We start from the raw sequence: 12,905 nt of genomic DNA, 5'->3' as shown, positions 1-12,905 counted from the left end.
ACTGGCGCCCTGTCACGGGGACACGGTGCTGCTCCTCGTGGTGGCTCCGCGCCCTTCTCGCTTCCGGCTCAGCATCCCTGTTTTAGGAATCCACCCCCTCCTCCCTGGCTTCTCCTGCAGGCTCCTCCCTTGCAATGGATCATCCTCCATCTATCTGAAGACTCAGGTCAAAGACCAGGTATCACATTGCCCCCACCTCCTGAGTCTAACCCACCAGCTCTGTCTCCAGAATCCTCCCCAAACGCCTCTGCTTCTCATGTCCTTTACTGTGATCTGACCACCACGCCCTGGCTGGGCACCTGGGCCTGCCCGCCGGGCTGGGCGCCACACCCTGATCAGAGTACAGTGGGCCAGGGAGCTGTCTGTGAGAGTCCCCCAAGGGCCTCCCCAGCTGTCAGATTCCCTGCTCTTTGGGGAGTGTGGCTTTGGCAATGTGCTGGTCAGCACATGGGAAGAGGCCCGTGTTTGAACAGACCGTGTGGATTGGGGTCTCGCAGTAATGCCTCAATTAACTCCTGCAGTTTTAAAAACATTCTTTTATTTTTGGCTGTGCTGGGTCTATATCACTGTGAGGGCCTTCTCTAGTTGCGGTGGGTGGGGATTACCCTCTAGTTGCGGTGTGCTGGCTTCTCTAGGTGCGGAGCACAGGCTCTAGGGTGCTCAAACTTCAGTCGTTGCGGCTCCTGGGCCCCAGAGCACAGGCTCAGTAGTACTGCACACAGGCTTTAGTTGCCCTCGGCCTGTGGAATCTTCCTGGATCAGGGATTGAACCTATGTTTCCTGCATTGGCAGGCAGATTCTTTACCACTGAGCCACCAGGGAAGCCCAGCTCCTGTGGTTTTCCAGAAGCCTGCAGGTTTCACTCACCCAGCCCAGCGCTCCTACTGATAGCGTTTAGTGAATGGAGTCTTTCAAAAGGTGGCCGACTCATTTCCTGTCTTTCTAAAGAGGAGGAAAAAATGTAAAACCTAGGAAAACAATGCAATATAAAGAACGCATTAGCCACCAGCCAAAGAGACTTAAGGGCAGAAAATTCAACCTGTTTTAGTTTTAGAAAAATATTTTTCTTTAACTTGATTTCCAAGAGGGTTTGGGGGAAAACAGACTATTTGGATGGATTCCATTTTCCTGGGTTGGAATTAGAAAAGCAGTTTGCTGGGTCGGCAGTGATTCCAAGGAGCAGGGAACTGAGAAATCAGGGTGTTCAGCCTCTTCCAAGGACGTTTGATGATTCTCCAAATGCAAAGCCCCTCATATGTCAGATGTAATTAGTGAAATTCATCCGTTGTGATGTCAGAGCATTTCAGCTGGTCAAGTGGTTCGCTTCGACTTGATGAAGTGGCCTTTTTGAAAGTTAGCGTAAGGCTGATTACACCCGTGTGGTGCGGGGTGTGGTCCCCACCAGAGGCTGATGGCAGTTCTCAGATGGGAGCATGTGAAGATGCTATTTCTGCCACTTACCTGCAAGGTCTTCCTTGGGGTCACTGTGTCCACTGGGATGCATTCCATTGCAGTGACCCCAGAAAAAAGGCACCTATTGGCTGCTGTACTCGAAGAGTCCAGGGTCCACTCGCTTCAGATGTGGGTGTGTGGGACCTGGTCCCTCTCATCTCCCAACTTCTTGACCCCCATGCACTGGCTTCCTTCACCAGCTCTCTTGATGGCAAGAGCAATCCCCACCCTCCCTTCCTCCAAGTTCCATTACTTCCAATAAAAGAGAGAGTTTCTCTTCTCTAATAGCTGACTCCTGTGTCCAGTGGCCAGTCTGATAGGACCCACCCAGATCACAGATTCATCCCAAAGCATCCCTTGGCCACAGTGTTAGGCAGATTGGCCAGTCCTGGGTCCCAGGCTCATCTGAAAGCTGGACTGGAGGTTGACATTAGCCACGAGCCACCTGGACTGAATCTGGGGGAAGAGGGCTCCCAAGAGGAAAGCTGGGGCTGTGTTCCTATGGGGTTGCTGAACGGCAAGCACAGCAAATGTCTGAACACCTGAGCTCTTCTGTCTTTGCAGTCAGTCCCCTGCTCCCATCAAACGGCCCTGCTCAAGCCACCCTTCCTTTTCTTCTTTCTCCTCCTCTTGACCAAAGTGCTTGGCAGTTGCCTCTCACTGAACCTTGCTACGAAGGGCTGTTAGGTGTCAGGCAGCTTGGACTGGAACCCCAGCCCCACGTGCTTCCTCAGGTGCAGCCGTGGACAGGTCACTTCCTTCTCCTGAACCTCACTGTCCTCATCTGTCAAGTGAGGAAGTGGAGGTGAAAGTGTCAGTTGCTTCATCATGTCTGACTCTTTGCGATTCCATGGACTGTAGCCTGCCAGGCTCCTCTGTCCATGGAATTCTCCAGGCAAGAATGCTGGAATAGGTAGCCATTCCCTTCTCCAGGGGATCTTCCCGACTCAGGGATCGAACCTGGGTCTCCAGCATTGCAGGAAGAGTCTTAACTGTCTGAGCCACCAGGGAAGCCTGGTGAGGGAATTGCCAATTATCAAGTGAGGGGAATTGTGTTTTCCTCCTGGGATGGTCGTGATAGGCAGTGAGTGTGTGGAGCTCAGACCCTGGAAGGCGAGAGGGCACAGTAGGCGGGGGCTCACCATCCAGTGCATTTGTCAGATGGGGAAACTCAGGCATTGTGTCATTGTGCAGGGTCCCACAGCTGGCGGGGCGCTGAGCTGGGGTGAGTCTGGCCTGCCTCACCTGAGCCCAGTGCCTGCTCATTGCTGTAGCCTGACCTCTTCCATCCACCTTCCTGTCTGCAGACTGTTTTTCGTGGACTCTCCAGGCTGCAGTCAGCACCTGGGATCAGTGCACAAAGACTGTTGCATATCTTTGACCTACAAGGCACCAAATTAAACCCTGAGTGGACAGGCAGGGGCTTTCCTGGTGGTTCAGATGGTAGAGAATCTGCCTGCAGTGAGGGAGACCCGGGTTATATTCCCTGGGTCGGGAAGATCCCCTGGAGGAAGGCATCAGTATTCTTGCCTGGAGAGTCCCATGGACAGAGGACAGAATCCACGGACCCTACAATCTGTAGGGTTACCAAGAGTTAGACATGACTGAGTGGCTAACACTTTCCCTTTTTTCAGACAAGGCAGAGTGATGGGGTGAACCAGGCTTCTCTGAGGATAGGGGATGGATGGGCTGTGCTGCTGGGGTGACCTCTGCACAACGGGGAACCGAGAGCCGTGCCTGCCCAGGGGGACTGGGGCTGGACAGGCCGAGAAGGGGAGGGCGTGGATGCCTTGCTGCTTGTGGAGCGAAGGTAGAGCTTGATGAGCTGATCGGTGTTCCTTGAATGCTTTTGCCCAGGGGGTTCAGTCGTCATTAAGTTGTTGACTGTTTCTAACAATGATCTGTACTGTGCTTGTTTCCAGTGTGGAATAATTTACTGGCTGTTCGGTGGGGCCATCAGAAATCTTGGAGGCCCAGCACATGTAACTCAGTGGCTTCAGCCTCTCCAGGTATGGCATGGACCACCCTAGATAGTTTCTATGAAAATGAAAGTCGCTCAGTCGTGTCCTACTTTTTCTGACCCATGGACTATACAGTCCATGGAATTCTCCAGACCAGAATACTGGAGTGGGTAGCAAAATGTCACAGTAGTTAGGGGTGTGTGTGTTTGCAGAAAAAGAAAATAAAATATAGAATTAGCGTCATCCAGAGCTTTGTTTGAAATGAGAATCCTAAGGCTCCCTTTTTTAGATCGCACAGGTCTGTCATATTGTTATCACCCTAGTTGTCACCAGACTGAATTTTTATAATATCTCCAACTCCAACTCACTACTCCCTCTCTCGCTGATGTTCTTAATGATCTGTTGTTCAATTGTTGAGTTGCTCAGTCCTGTCCAACTCTTTGTAACTCCATGGACTGCAGCATGCCAGGCTTCCCTGTCCTTCACCATCTCATGGAGTTTGCTCAAACTCATGTCCATTGAGTCAGTGATGCCATCCAGCCATCCTGTCCTCTGAGATAATGATCTGAGAGGTCGGCAGTTAGAGCAGCCATTTGATTAGCTGATTCCCTTCTAATACCCGGTCAATTCCAGGAGCAGAAATACACGGGGATGTTTGCAATGACCGAGAGGGGCCACGGGAGCAACGTCAGAGCGATCCAGACCGAAGCCACCTTTGACTTCTCCGCACAGGTGAGGATTCTTCCTGTGGTTCTGCAGTTCTGTGGGCAGAAGACTTGAACCCAGCCGACCCTCCTCCGCTTCCTCCTGAGACCGTGTTCACTCACACTGTGTGCGCTCTCTAGCCAGATCTAACCAGATCCGAGCCAGGTGCTCGGATTCGGAAGTGTCTGAGTTTTAGTGGAGGTGGATGTATGCTCAGCCTCCCTGAGTCTAATGCCAACACTTGCACAGCACCTGCCTTGGGAGGACACTGCTGAGACATTTGAGGTGCACTTACTAACTTAATGCTTTGGGGAAACTTGGTGGGAACAGGACCTCCACCATCTTGTGGTTCTTCCGAACTATAGCAGGTACATGGGTATAAGAGAGGTCTCTGTTGGCGCGTCACCCCATGGGGCAGGAGGGCACTGTGTGTGCTGGACCTCCTTCCAGGAGCCGAGTCCTTGGTGCTGGCATTGATACCAACCAGGGTTCTTGACCTTCCCCAGTCAGTAGAAACTGATCAGAGGCCAGACAAGAAATTCAGTCAAGGCTCTACTGGGGCCCCTGCTGCAGCAGGGGGAGGTGAGAACAAGCATCAGGTTCTCTTGCTTGCTCACTCCCTGAGTGGGGAGCGAGCTGATCCCTTACATGGGGTGAGTATAGGGGTGTATCAAGGGGTCAGGCCAGAGGGATGGCTTAGATGGTTTGCCTACCCCTGAGGTGGTGTTGTGTGCAGGGGGTAGTGCAGTATCCTGTTTTTGCTCTTGACACCCTGCTTTTTCTCTAGGCTCTTCAAAATTGGCAGTTGGGTTTTTTGGTCTCTTTGTATGTTTTCTCTATAATTTTGCCCCAAAGAGCATGCACACAGTTATTTTTAGTCCAGTATTGTATCTTTATATACTCTGTTGTTTGAGGAGAGGTGTAGACAGGTGCAAGCATTTCAGCAAAGGGTCGCAGGTCCCAGGTCTGTCTCAGCATGATGCAGTATCTTTAACTGCTGCTGCTAAGTCGCTTCAGTCATGTCCAACTCTGTGCGACCCCATAGATGGCAGCCCACCAGACTCCTCCGTCCATGGGATTTTCCAGGCAAGAACACTGGAGTGGGTTGCCATTTCTTTCTCCAATGCATGAAAGTGAAAAGTGAAAGTGAAGTCGCTCAGTGTGTCCGACTCTTAGTGACCCCATGGACTGCAGCCTTCCAGGCTCCTCAATCCATGGGATTTTCCAGGCAAGAGTACTGGAGTGGGTTGCCATTGCCTTCTCCATCTTTAACTGTATATGGACAAAAATCCACAAGGCAACCAAAATAAAATTTGACAAAACAATCTGACTTTATTACATGGGTTGTTGTTTAGTTGCTCAGTCATGTCTGACTCTTTTGTGGCCCCATGGACTGTAGCCTGTCAGGCTCCTCTGTCTGGGATTTTCCAGGCAAGGATACTGGAGTGGGCTGCCATTTCCTTCTCTAGGGGATCTTTCTGACTCAGGGATCAAACCTGTGTCTCCTGCTTGGAAGGCAGATTCTTTACCTCTAAGCCACCAGGGAAGCCCTATTGTATGGGATGAACTCCAAAATGTTGGTAAGACCCTCTAAATCTATAGCTCTCTATGAATGGGTAACAGCAAAAATCCTGTTTTATAAATCCTACCCCCCATCTCTTTAGCTCCTACTTCCTGTCCTCAAATAAAGAAAGCAACGATCTTCTTATTTCATTCTCCTTTCTAGTTTCTTGTTTGATATTGGGTATTCTTAAAAACCAGAAAGGGATAAATACATTTTGCAGTTTTTTTTCTAGAAATGTGTGTGTGAATGAGTGTGCAAGCTGTGTGGCCATAAGCTATAAATGTGGCCATGTGTTGTGGGTGTGGCCATAAGCTATGAATGTGGCCTTGTGCTGTGGGTGTGGCCATGTGCTGTGGGTGTGGCCATGTGCTGTGGGTGTGGCCATAAGCTATGAATGTGGCCTTGTGCTGTGGGTGTGGCCATGTGCTGTGGGTGTGGCCCTGTGCTTGTGGGTGTGGCCATTTGCCTGAGCATGTGGTGACTCAGCCTTTTCTTCATTTTGGCTGTTGTCCTTTGGAATCGGGAGTTCTGTTCCTAGGGTTTTCTGACCCAAGAACGCTAGCTGGAGGCAGTCAACATTTAGAATGACACATGCAGGTGAGGGTTGTGTGAGAGGATGTCCTGCCTTGTCTCTGGCCCCAATGCTAGTTCTTGCAGTAGTCAGTGATGTCTAAGGTCACAATAAGGGCCAGAATAAGGACTGTCGCCTATTGAATGCTCGCTCTGTGCCAGGCTCTGCCTCAAACTCTCTCTGTATAGTATACTACCAAATTCATCTGCTCCCCAGGTGGGGCTAGTGGTAAAGAACTTGCCTGCCAGTGCAGGAGACATAAGGAATGCGGGTTGGACCCCTGGGTTGGGAAGATCCCCTGGAGGAGGGCATGGCAACCCACTCCAGTATTCTTTCCTGGAGAATCCCCATGGACTCGCCTGACAGGACTATGATCCATAGGGTCGAAAAGAGTTGTATATGCCTAAAGTGATTTAGCACTCATGCACATTCTCCTACAGCAACAATGCCGTAGATGTAATAATTAAGCTGCAGCGTGTGTGCTAGGCACCAGGCCAAGCACTCTTCAGTGCAACATTGTGTTAAATGTTCTATAATCTTATAGGAACATGTTTTTGTCCTTATTTTTCAGGCGGAGAAACTATGGCTATGAAGTTAACAAGTGAATCTCACGTTCAAGGAGATTGCCCTTAAGAGCTTAGCTTTCCTGTCAGACAGGGCAGATTGACCAAACATCATGGGGTTCTGCCTGCCCCATTTTTTTTCCTCCCAAAACTGTAGTATTGAGGTCACCTTGCTGTCCTTTAAGGGAAAAAAACCCAGCCACAATTCTTATTTATTTGTTTTCCTCTTATAATTATTAATTTTTTTTTTGCACAAAAATGATTTCCCTGCATTGGTCCTGTTTTCCCCAAACAGCATAAATTATTTAGCTACCTGGTGTGCTTTGGCAGCTGCTGCTCTCTGCAGGGGAGTTGCAAAGTTGAAATCGTAATGATGAGAAGACTGGTGAACTTGCTGCCTCCCGGGGGAGTGAGGGAGGGAATAAGCGTATCATAGACTCAGGCCACTGAGGCCTGGATTAGCCAAGAATGGCTTTCCCCTTCGTTGGTTTCTGTGTTTTCCCCTTCATTTCCCTTTTCAAATGTTAGAGCATATCAAATGAGCTCTCTCTCCCTCTGGAGCAGTTTTAATCTCTTCAGTTTTTTTGTTATTCGTTCCTGTGGGTTGGCTGTTTTATTTTTATTTTTGGATGGTAGGTTGAGTAGCGGCACGGAAGGCTTTGAGGTAAGAGAGAGTTTTACACTTTATGCAAAATCACAAAAATAAATGAGGCTTTAAGAGCTCTCTGGCCAAAGCCACAAGTGTTTATAGGACTGACTGTTTTGTTGGTCTTCAACGACTAATTATAATAGGAATCAACACACATGATGTGTATTATTTAGATCCAGCTTTAAACGCCAGCATTTTGGCTGAGGCAGACTTTCCAAATCAAGTGTTTTTGCCAGAAGTGACAAAACTCCTTTCCCAGAGAGGATCAAATGTTGATGGGGACGAATGGCCTCCTGTCTCCTCCCCACACTACCAGATCTTTTCTGCCAGGTTAGCCTTTCTCTGCTACCTCCCTTCCCACCCGTGGGGTGCTATTTAATGCATCCCCTTACCACGTGTTGTGTGTGTTACTGCACCCACCAGCCTCATAAAAACTCCTTTCTTTAAGAAGTTCCTGGCTGGCCCGATAAGACAAGGGCAGCAGCCTCCAGAGACTTAAAAATGATCAGCTCATCCATTTATGTTTCTGAAAAGCCCTTGCCTATGTTAAAAGTTTCCCTGTGTGCACATGTGTCAGAGAATGTTTTCTTGGGCTCCAAGACTGTATTTCTTGGCCAGAGGGAAAAGTACAGTCCATATACTTGAAAATCTGAAATCCGAGATGATCTTTACATGATCAATAGCTTGTTGGTTTGGTTCAGCCACATCTTTGATATTGTCAGCTTCGATTAAATTTGCAGTTCTGTTTTTTTGCCATCATGCCCCACCCCGCTTCCCCTTTCCTTCCCCCTACTCCCTGGATTCTTCGACCTGTTCCAGGTACCCAGTATGCAGAGTTGGCAGTTATGGTCTGTCTCTCCTTAACAAGAGGCTGAAGGGTATCCCAGGTAGCAAGCCGATGAGAGAGGACCAAGAAGGGAAGAGAGGTGTTTCCATGGTGATCCTGTTCTGATTCCTGGAGAGGAAGAAAAAAGGAGGCAGAGTTTTGAGCAGAGACTGAAAACAAAAAAGCTAATTATTTCCCTCCTGCTTTTTCCTGACCAGTGTTAACTTCAGACTGTTTTGAGCTAGAATCCTTGGTCATATTTTGGAGACAAGCTAGACGTTGTGTTCTAAGATTCATTCCCTTATAAGATGGAGAATTGTTGACACATGCTTTTTGGTTTAAGGGCTTATTCACATGAGCTTTTGAGGGAACCTTTCATTATCATATTCATTGATCAAGAAAATGGAGAGAGATTTTGAAACGGTCACCCCAAGGCTTAAATGAGATATTTCTTTTTATAAAAATCAAAATGGTCTGGGATGAGAGTCTAAGCAATGGCGGGACTAGGTCACAGTTGTTTATTAGTCTTGTTTGTGTTCAGATGTACACATTGAAGGGCTTCCCAGGTGGCACTAGTGGTAAAGAAACCAGCTGCCAACGCAGGAGACGTGAGGGATATGGGTCCAATGCCTGGGTTGGGAGGATGCTCTGGCGGAGGGCATGGGAACCCACTCCCGTATTCTTGCCTGGAGAATCCCATGTACAGAGGAGACTGACGGGCTAAGTCCATAGGGTTGCAAAGAGGTGGACACGACTGAAGTGACTTAGCACACATGCACCGACGTGTTTAACCTTTGGTTAGTTAGTTGCTGTTCAAACAATGGACTCATACCTTAGATGCAGGAATGTCTGAGGCCCAGGGATCAGTGGAGGACCTGAGGAACCATGCCATTGGTCCAGGAGGGACAATGTCCAGTAGACGAAATACACAGACATGGGCTCATCGAACTGGGCCCCATATCACTGGGTACTCCATCGTTTCTTGTGAAACCTGCAGGTGGAGTGTTTGGGAATGAGGGCTATGGTGAGAACTGAATACAGATCACCAGGGCTGTTAGGGGTCTGGGTGCTGGGCTATTTAAAAGTCAAAAGCTCAGTGTGGAGTAGCCTCGAGAGAAAGAAGCTCACTGAAGGACTCGTACGTTTAAGCCACAGGCTCCGATGAATGCGGCACGCGCCAGTCCAACCTTACGCAGAAGAGCAGCCAGCAAGAAGGGAAGGAACGTGAGGGTGGACTAAACGACTTTGGGTCACCTACGCCTTTTCTTGAGGTCACCTAAGTGGGCGCAGCTATGCAACGTGAATCTGTTTCACGGTGTTCGTTGCACTGAGCCCAGGGGTTGAAAGGAACCGTAAGGAAGAAAACTCTGTTGCTTTGGTGTTTCTGTGCAGGAATTTGTCATTGACACACCGTGTGAAAATGCTGAGAAGATGTACATTGGAAATGCGATGTACGGGAATTATGCAGCAGTCTTTGCCCAGCTCATCATAAACGGAAGATCTCAAGGTTTGTCACCGACACAGAAACCTAGGCTGTTTCTCTTTATTAGTACTGTTCTCCCATGACTGCTTTACACAGAATCCTTCCCCCTTCCAAGGGCTATTTTTATCTTGTAAAAAATTCACACTGGAACATTCCCCTGTCAGTCCAGTGGTTAAGACTCTGTGCTTCCACTGCAGATCGGGGTACTAAGATCCCACATGCAGTGTGGCACAGCTACATAAGAAATTGAGTTATTTGCCTTTTAAAAAATTCAGCACTTGGTCTCCTAAATATACATGATGAAACAATTTATCATTACCTTCAACATTATACACTGTTATGGGCAGTGCACAGTCATACAACAGGATGAGTTTCAGAATCAACATAATTGCACACTGGAAATTAGGAAAGCCTTGCTCACATCTTTAGAGCCTTTAGTAAAGTGTCTTTTCACCATCCTTAGGGCCCCACTGCTTCATCGTTCCTGTCCGAGATGAAAATGGAAGCTTGTACCCAGGAGTGACGGTTGTTGATATGATGCATAAAGAAGGTGAGTTCGCGGGTGACCCTTCTTCCACCCTCCTTTGCACTTCCTGCCTCCTCCCCACCCGACCCTACCAGCTCTTGGTGTTCAGTTTCTAAGTCATGTTCTACTTTCTGTGACCCCGTGAACTGTAGCACACCAGGCTTCCCTGTCCTTCACTATCTCCCGCAGTTTATTCACACTCATGTCCATTGAATCAGTGATGCCATCCAACCATCTCATCCTCTATCGCCTCCTTCTCTCCCTGCCCTCAATCTTTCCCAGCACAGTATCTTTTCCAAAGAATCAGCGCTTCCCATCAGGTGGTCAAAGTACTGTAGCTTCAGCTTCAGCATCAGTCCTTCCAATGAATATTCAGGATTGATTTCCTTTAGGATTGACTGGTTTGACCTTGCAATCCAAGGAACTCTCAAGAATCTTCTCAAGCACTGCAGTTCAAAAGTATCAGTTTTTCAGCACTTAGCCATCTTTATGGTTCAACTTTCACATCTGTTCATGACTACTGGAAAAACCATAGCTTTGACTCTATGGACCTTTGTTGGCAAAGTGATGTCTCTACTTTTTAATATACTGTCTAGATTTATCATAGCTTTTCTTCCAAGGAGCAAGCATCTTTTAATTTCATGGCTGCATCACTGTCTACAGTGATTTTGGAGCCCCAGAAAACGAAATCTGTCACTTGTTTCCACTTTTCCCCACCTGAGTCTAGCCTAACTCACCAAAGCAGTGAAGGCAGAATAGACTGGTTTTGAAGGGGCCATTCTACCCACCCGCTGCTGACCCTCTGGCCGTTTTCCAGTGCCTTTTAGGCCTTTGCTATTGCAAATTCACCCTGTGTTTGGAGGAGGAAGCATTGGGAAGGAGGAGAAATTGAGTTTGGGGTCACTGGCGGGGCTGAATGAGCTTTGCTGCTTCTGTATGTTCAGTCAGATGTTCTCTCGGCTGCCTGGAATTCTCCCCTTTTCCAGCCTCAGCAACTTCCCAGGCAGACAGCTGTGGCCCCGGCTGAGCCCTAGAAGGCCCAGCACTTCCTCCTCCGTTTTCATTAGCGAGGAGGCAGCTGGAGAGACAGGCACCGCACTGCGTGGAAACAAGCAGATGGCATCTTCACCCCAGATAAGAAAGCAGCCACGATTCTGGAAGTGAAAGAAGGGCTTGCGTTTCAGTGATGTCCAACCTAGAAAGTGGCAGCGATGGTATAACTATTTAAAAAAATGTCTTGGTGTATATTTTTTTTAGAAATGTGTTTCTATATTTGGCTGCAGCAGGCCTTAGTTACAGCATGTGGGCTCTTTTAGCTGTAGCATACAACCTCTACTTGAGCAAACTCCAGGAGATACTGGAGGACAGGGAAGCCTGCGTGCTGCAGTCCACGGGGTCGCGAAGAGTCGGACACAGCTTCTTCACTGAACAACAAAAGCAACATGCAAACCCTTAGTTGTGGCATGCTGGATCTAGTTCTCTGACCAGGGATCAAACCCGAGCCTTCTGCATTGGGAGTGCAGACTCTTAGCCACAGGGCCACCAGGGAAGTCCCATGGGACAGTATTTCTGATGCTCATAAGCTTGTCCCACCTGCAGCTCCATTTCCTGTCTGTTCTCTCTAGGTCTACATGGTGTGGATAACGGGATTCTGAGATTTGACAGTGTTCGGATACCAAGGGAGAACCTGCTGGATAAGTGAGTAGCTGCCTCCTTAATTCAGACTTGCTGCAGCTGTGAGCTCTTTGCCTCCCAGGCCTGGTTCCTAGGTCTCCTGGGCTTTACGTCCAGCTGTCTTCTTATAACCACGTTTACAGTTTTACTAATCAGGAAAGGTGGATAAACAAATAAAAGAAAATCTAAAATTATCCCCAGTACTATCACCTTTGTTGTTGTTGTTCAGTCGCTAAGTTGTGTCCAACTCTTTGCAGCTCCATGGACTACAGGACGCCAGGTTTCACCCTCCTTCACTATCTCCAGGAGTTTGTGCAAACTCATGTCCATTGAGTCAATGATGCCATCCAACCATTTCATTGGTCATCCCCTTTTCCTCCTGTCCTCAGTCTTTCCCAGCATCAGGGTCTTTTCCAATGAGTCAGCTCTTTGCATCAGGTGGCCAGAGTATTGGAGCTTCAGCTTCAGTATCCGTCCTTGCAGTGAATATTCAGAGTTGATTTCCTTTAGAATTGACTGGTTTGATCATCTAGCCACAATGTTTATTACACTTTCGTGTTTAACATTTTAGACTTTTCTCTATGAGTAGATACTAAAGAGAGAGAGAGAGATGTTTGATTTTTACTGAATGAGATCCACTTAGAAATTCTATTTTTTTTTATAACTTGTAGTTTCTGTTTAACAAAATATGTCCAAAGTTTCTATGCAACAATAAATACACATATAAAATGTTAGTTGCTCAGTTGCGTCTGATTCTTTGAGACCCCCATAGACTGTAGCCTGTCAGGCTCCTCTGTCCATGGAATTCTCCAGGCAAGGATACTGGAGTGGGTTGCTATTTCCTTCTTCAGGGGATCTTCCTGACCCAGGGATAGAACCTGGGTCTCCTGCACTGTGCACAGATTCTTTACTGTCTGAGCCACCAGGGAAG

General features: G+C 48.1%; 1 protein-coding gene across 2 annotated transcripts in view; it reads left to right on the top strand.

Moving 5' to 3' along the window:
• The window catches only part of ACOXL (acyl-CoA oxidase like), a 337,247-nt gene that overhangs the window by 47,738 nt on the left and 276,604 nt on the right, over nucleotides 1-12,905 (top strand). For both annotated transcript variants that reach the window (XM_006047013.3, XM_006047014.3), the window contains exons 4-8: nucleotides 3,375-3,461; nucleotides 4,047-4,145; nucleotides 9,684-9,798; nucleotides 10,238-10,324; nucleotides 11,926-11,998. In XM_006047013.3, the coding sequence (XP_006047075.1) occupies nucleotides 3,375-3,461; nucleotides 4,047-4,145; nucleotides 9,684-9,798; nucleotides 10,238-10,324; nucleotides 11,926-11,998 (461 nt within the window). The remainder of the gene's footprint in view (nucleotides 1-3,374; nucleotides 3,462-4,046; nucleotides 4,146-9,683; nucleotides 9,799-10,237; nucleotides 10,325-11,925; nucleotides 11,999-12,905) is intronic.

This window comes from Bubalus bubalis, chromosome 12 (assembly GCF_019923935.1).
Source record: "Bubalus bubalis isolate 160015118507 breed Murrah chromosome 12, NDDB_SH_1, whole genome shotgun sequence".
NCBI lineage: Eukaryota > Metazoa > Chordata > Mammalia > Artiodactyla > Bovidae > Bubalus > Bubalus bubalis.
Note: the sequence above shows the minus strand (reverse complement) of the source record. Positions and strands in the feature narration are given on the sequence as shown.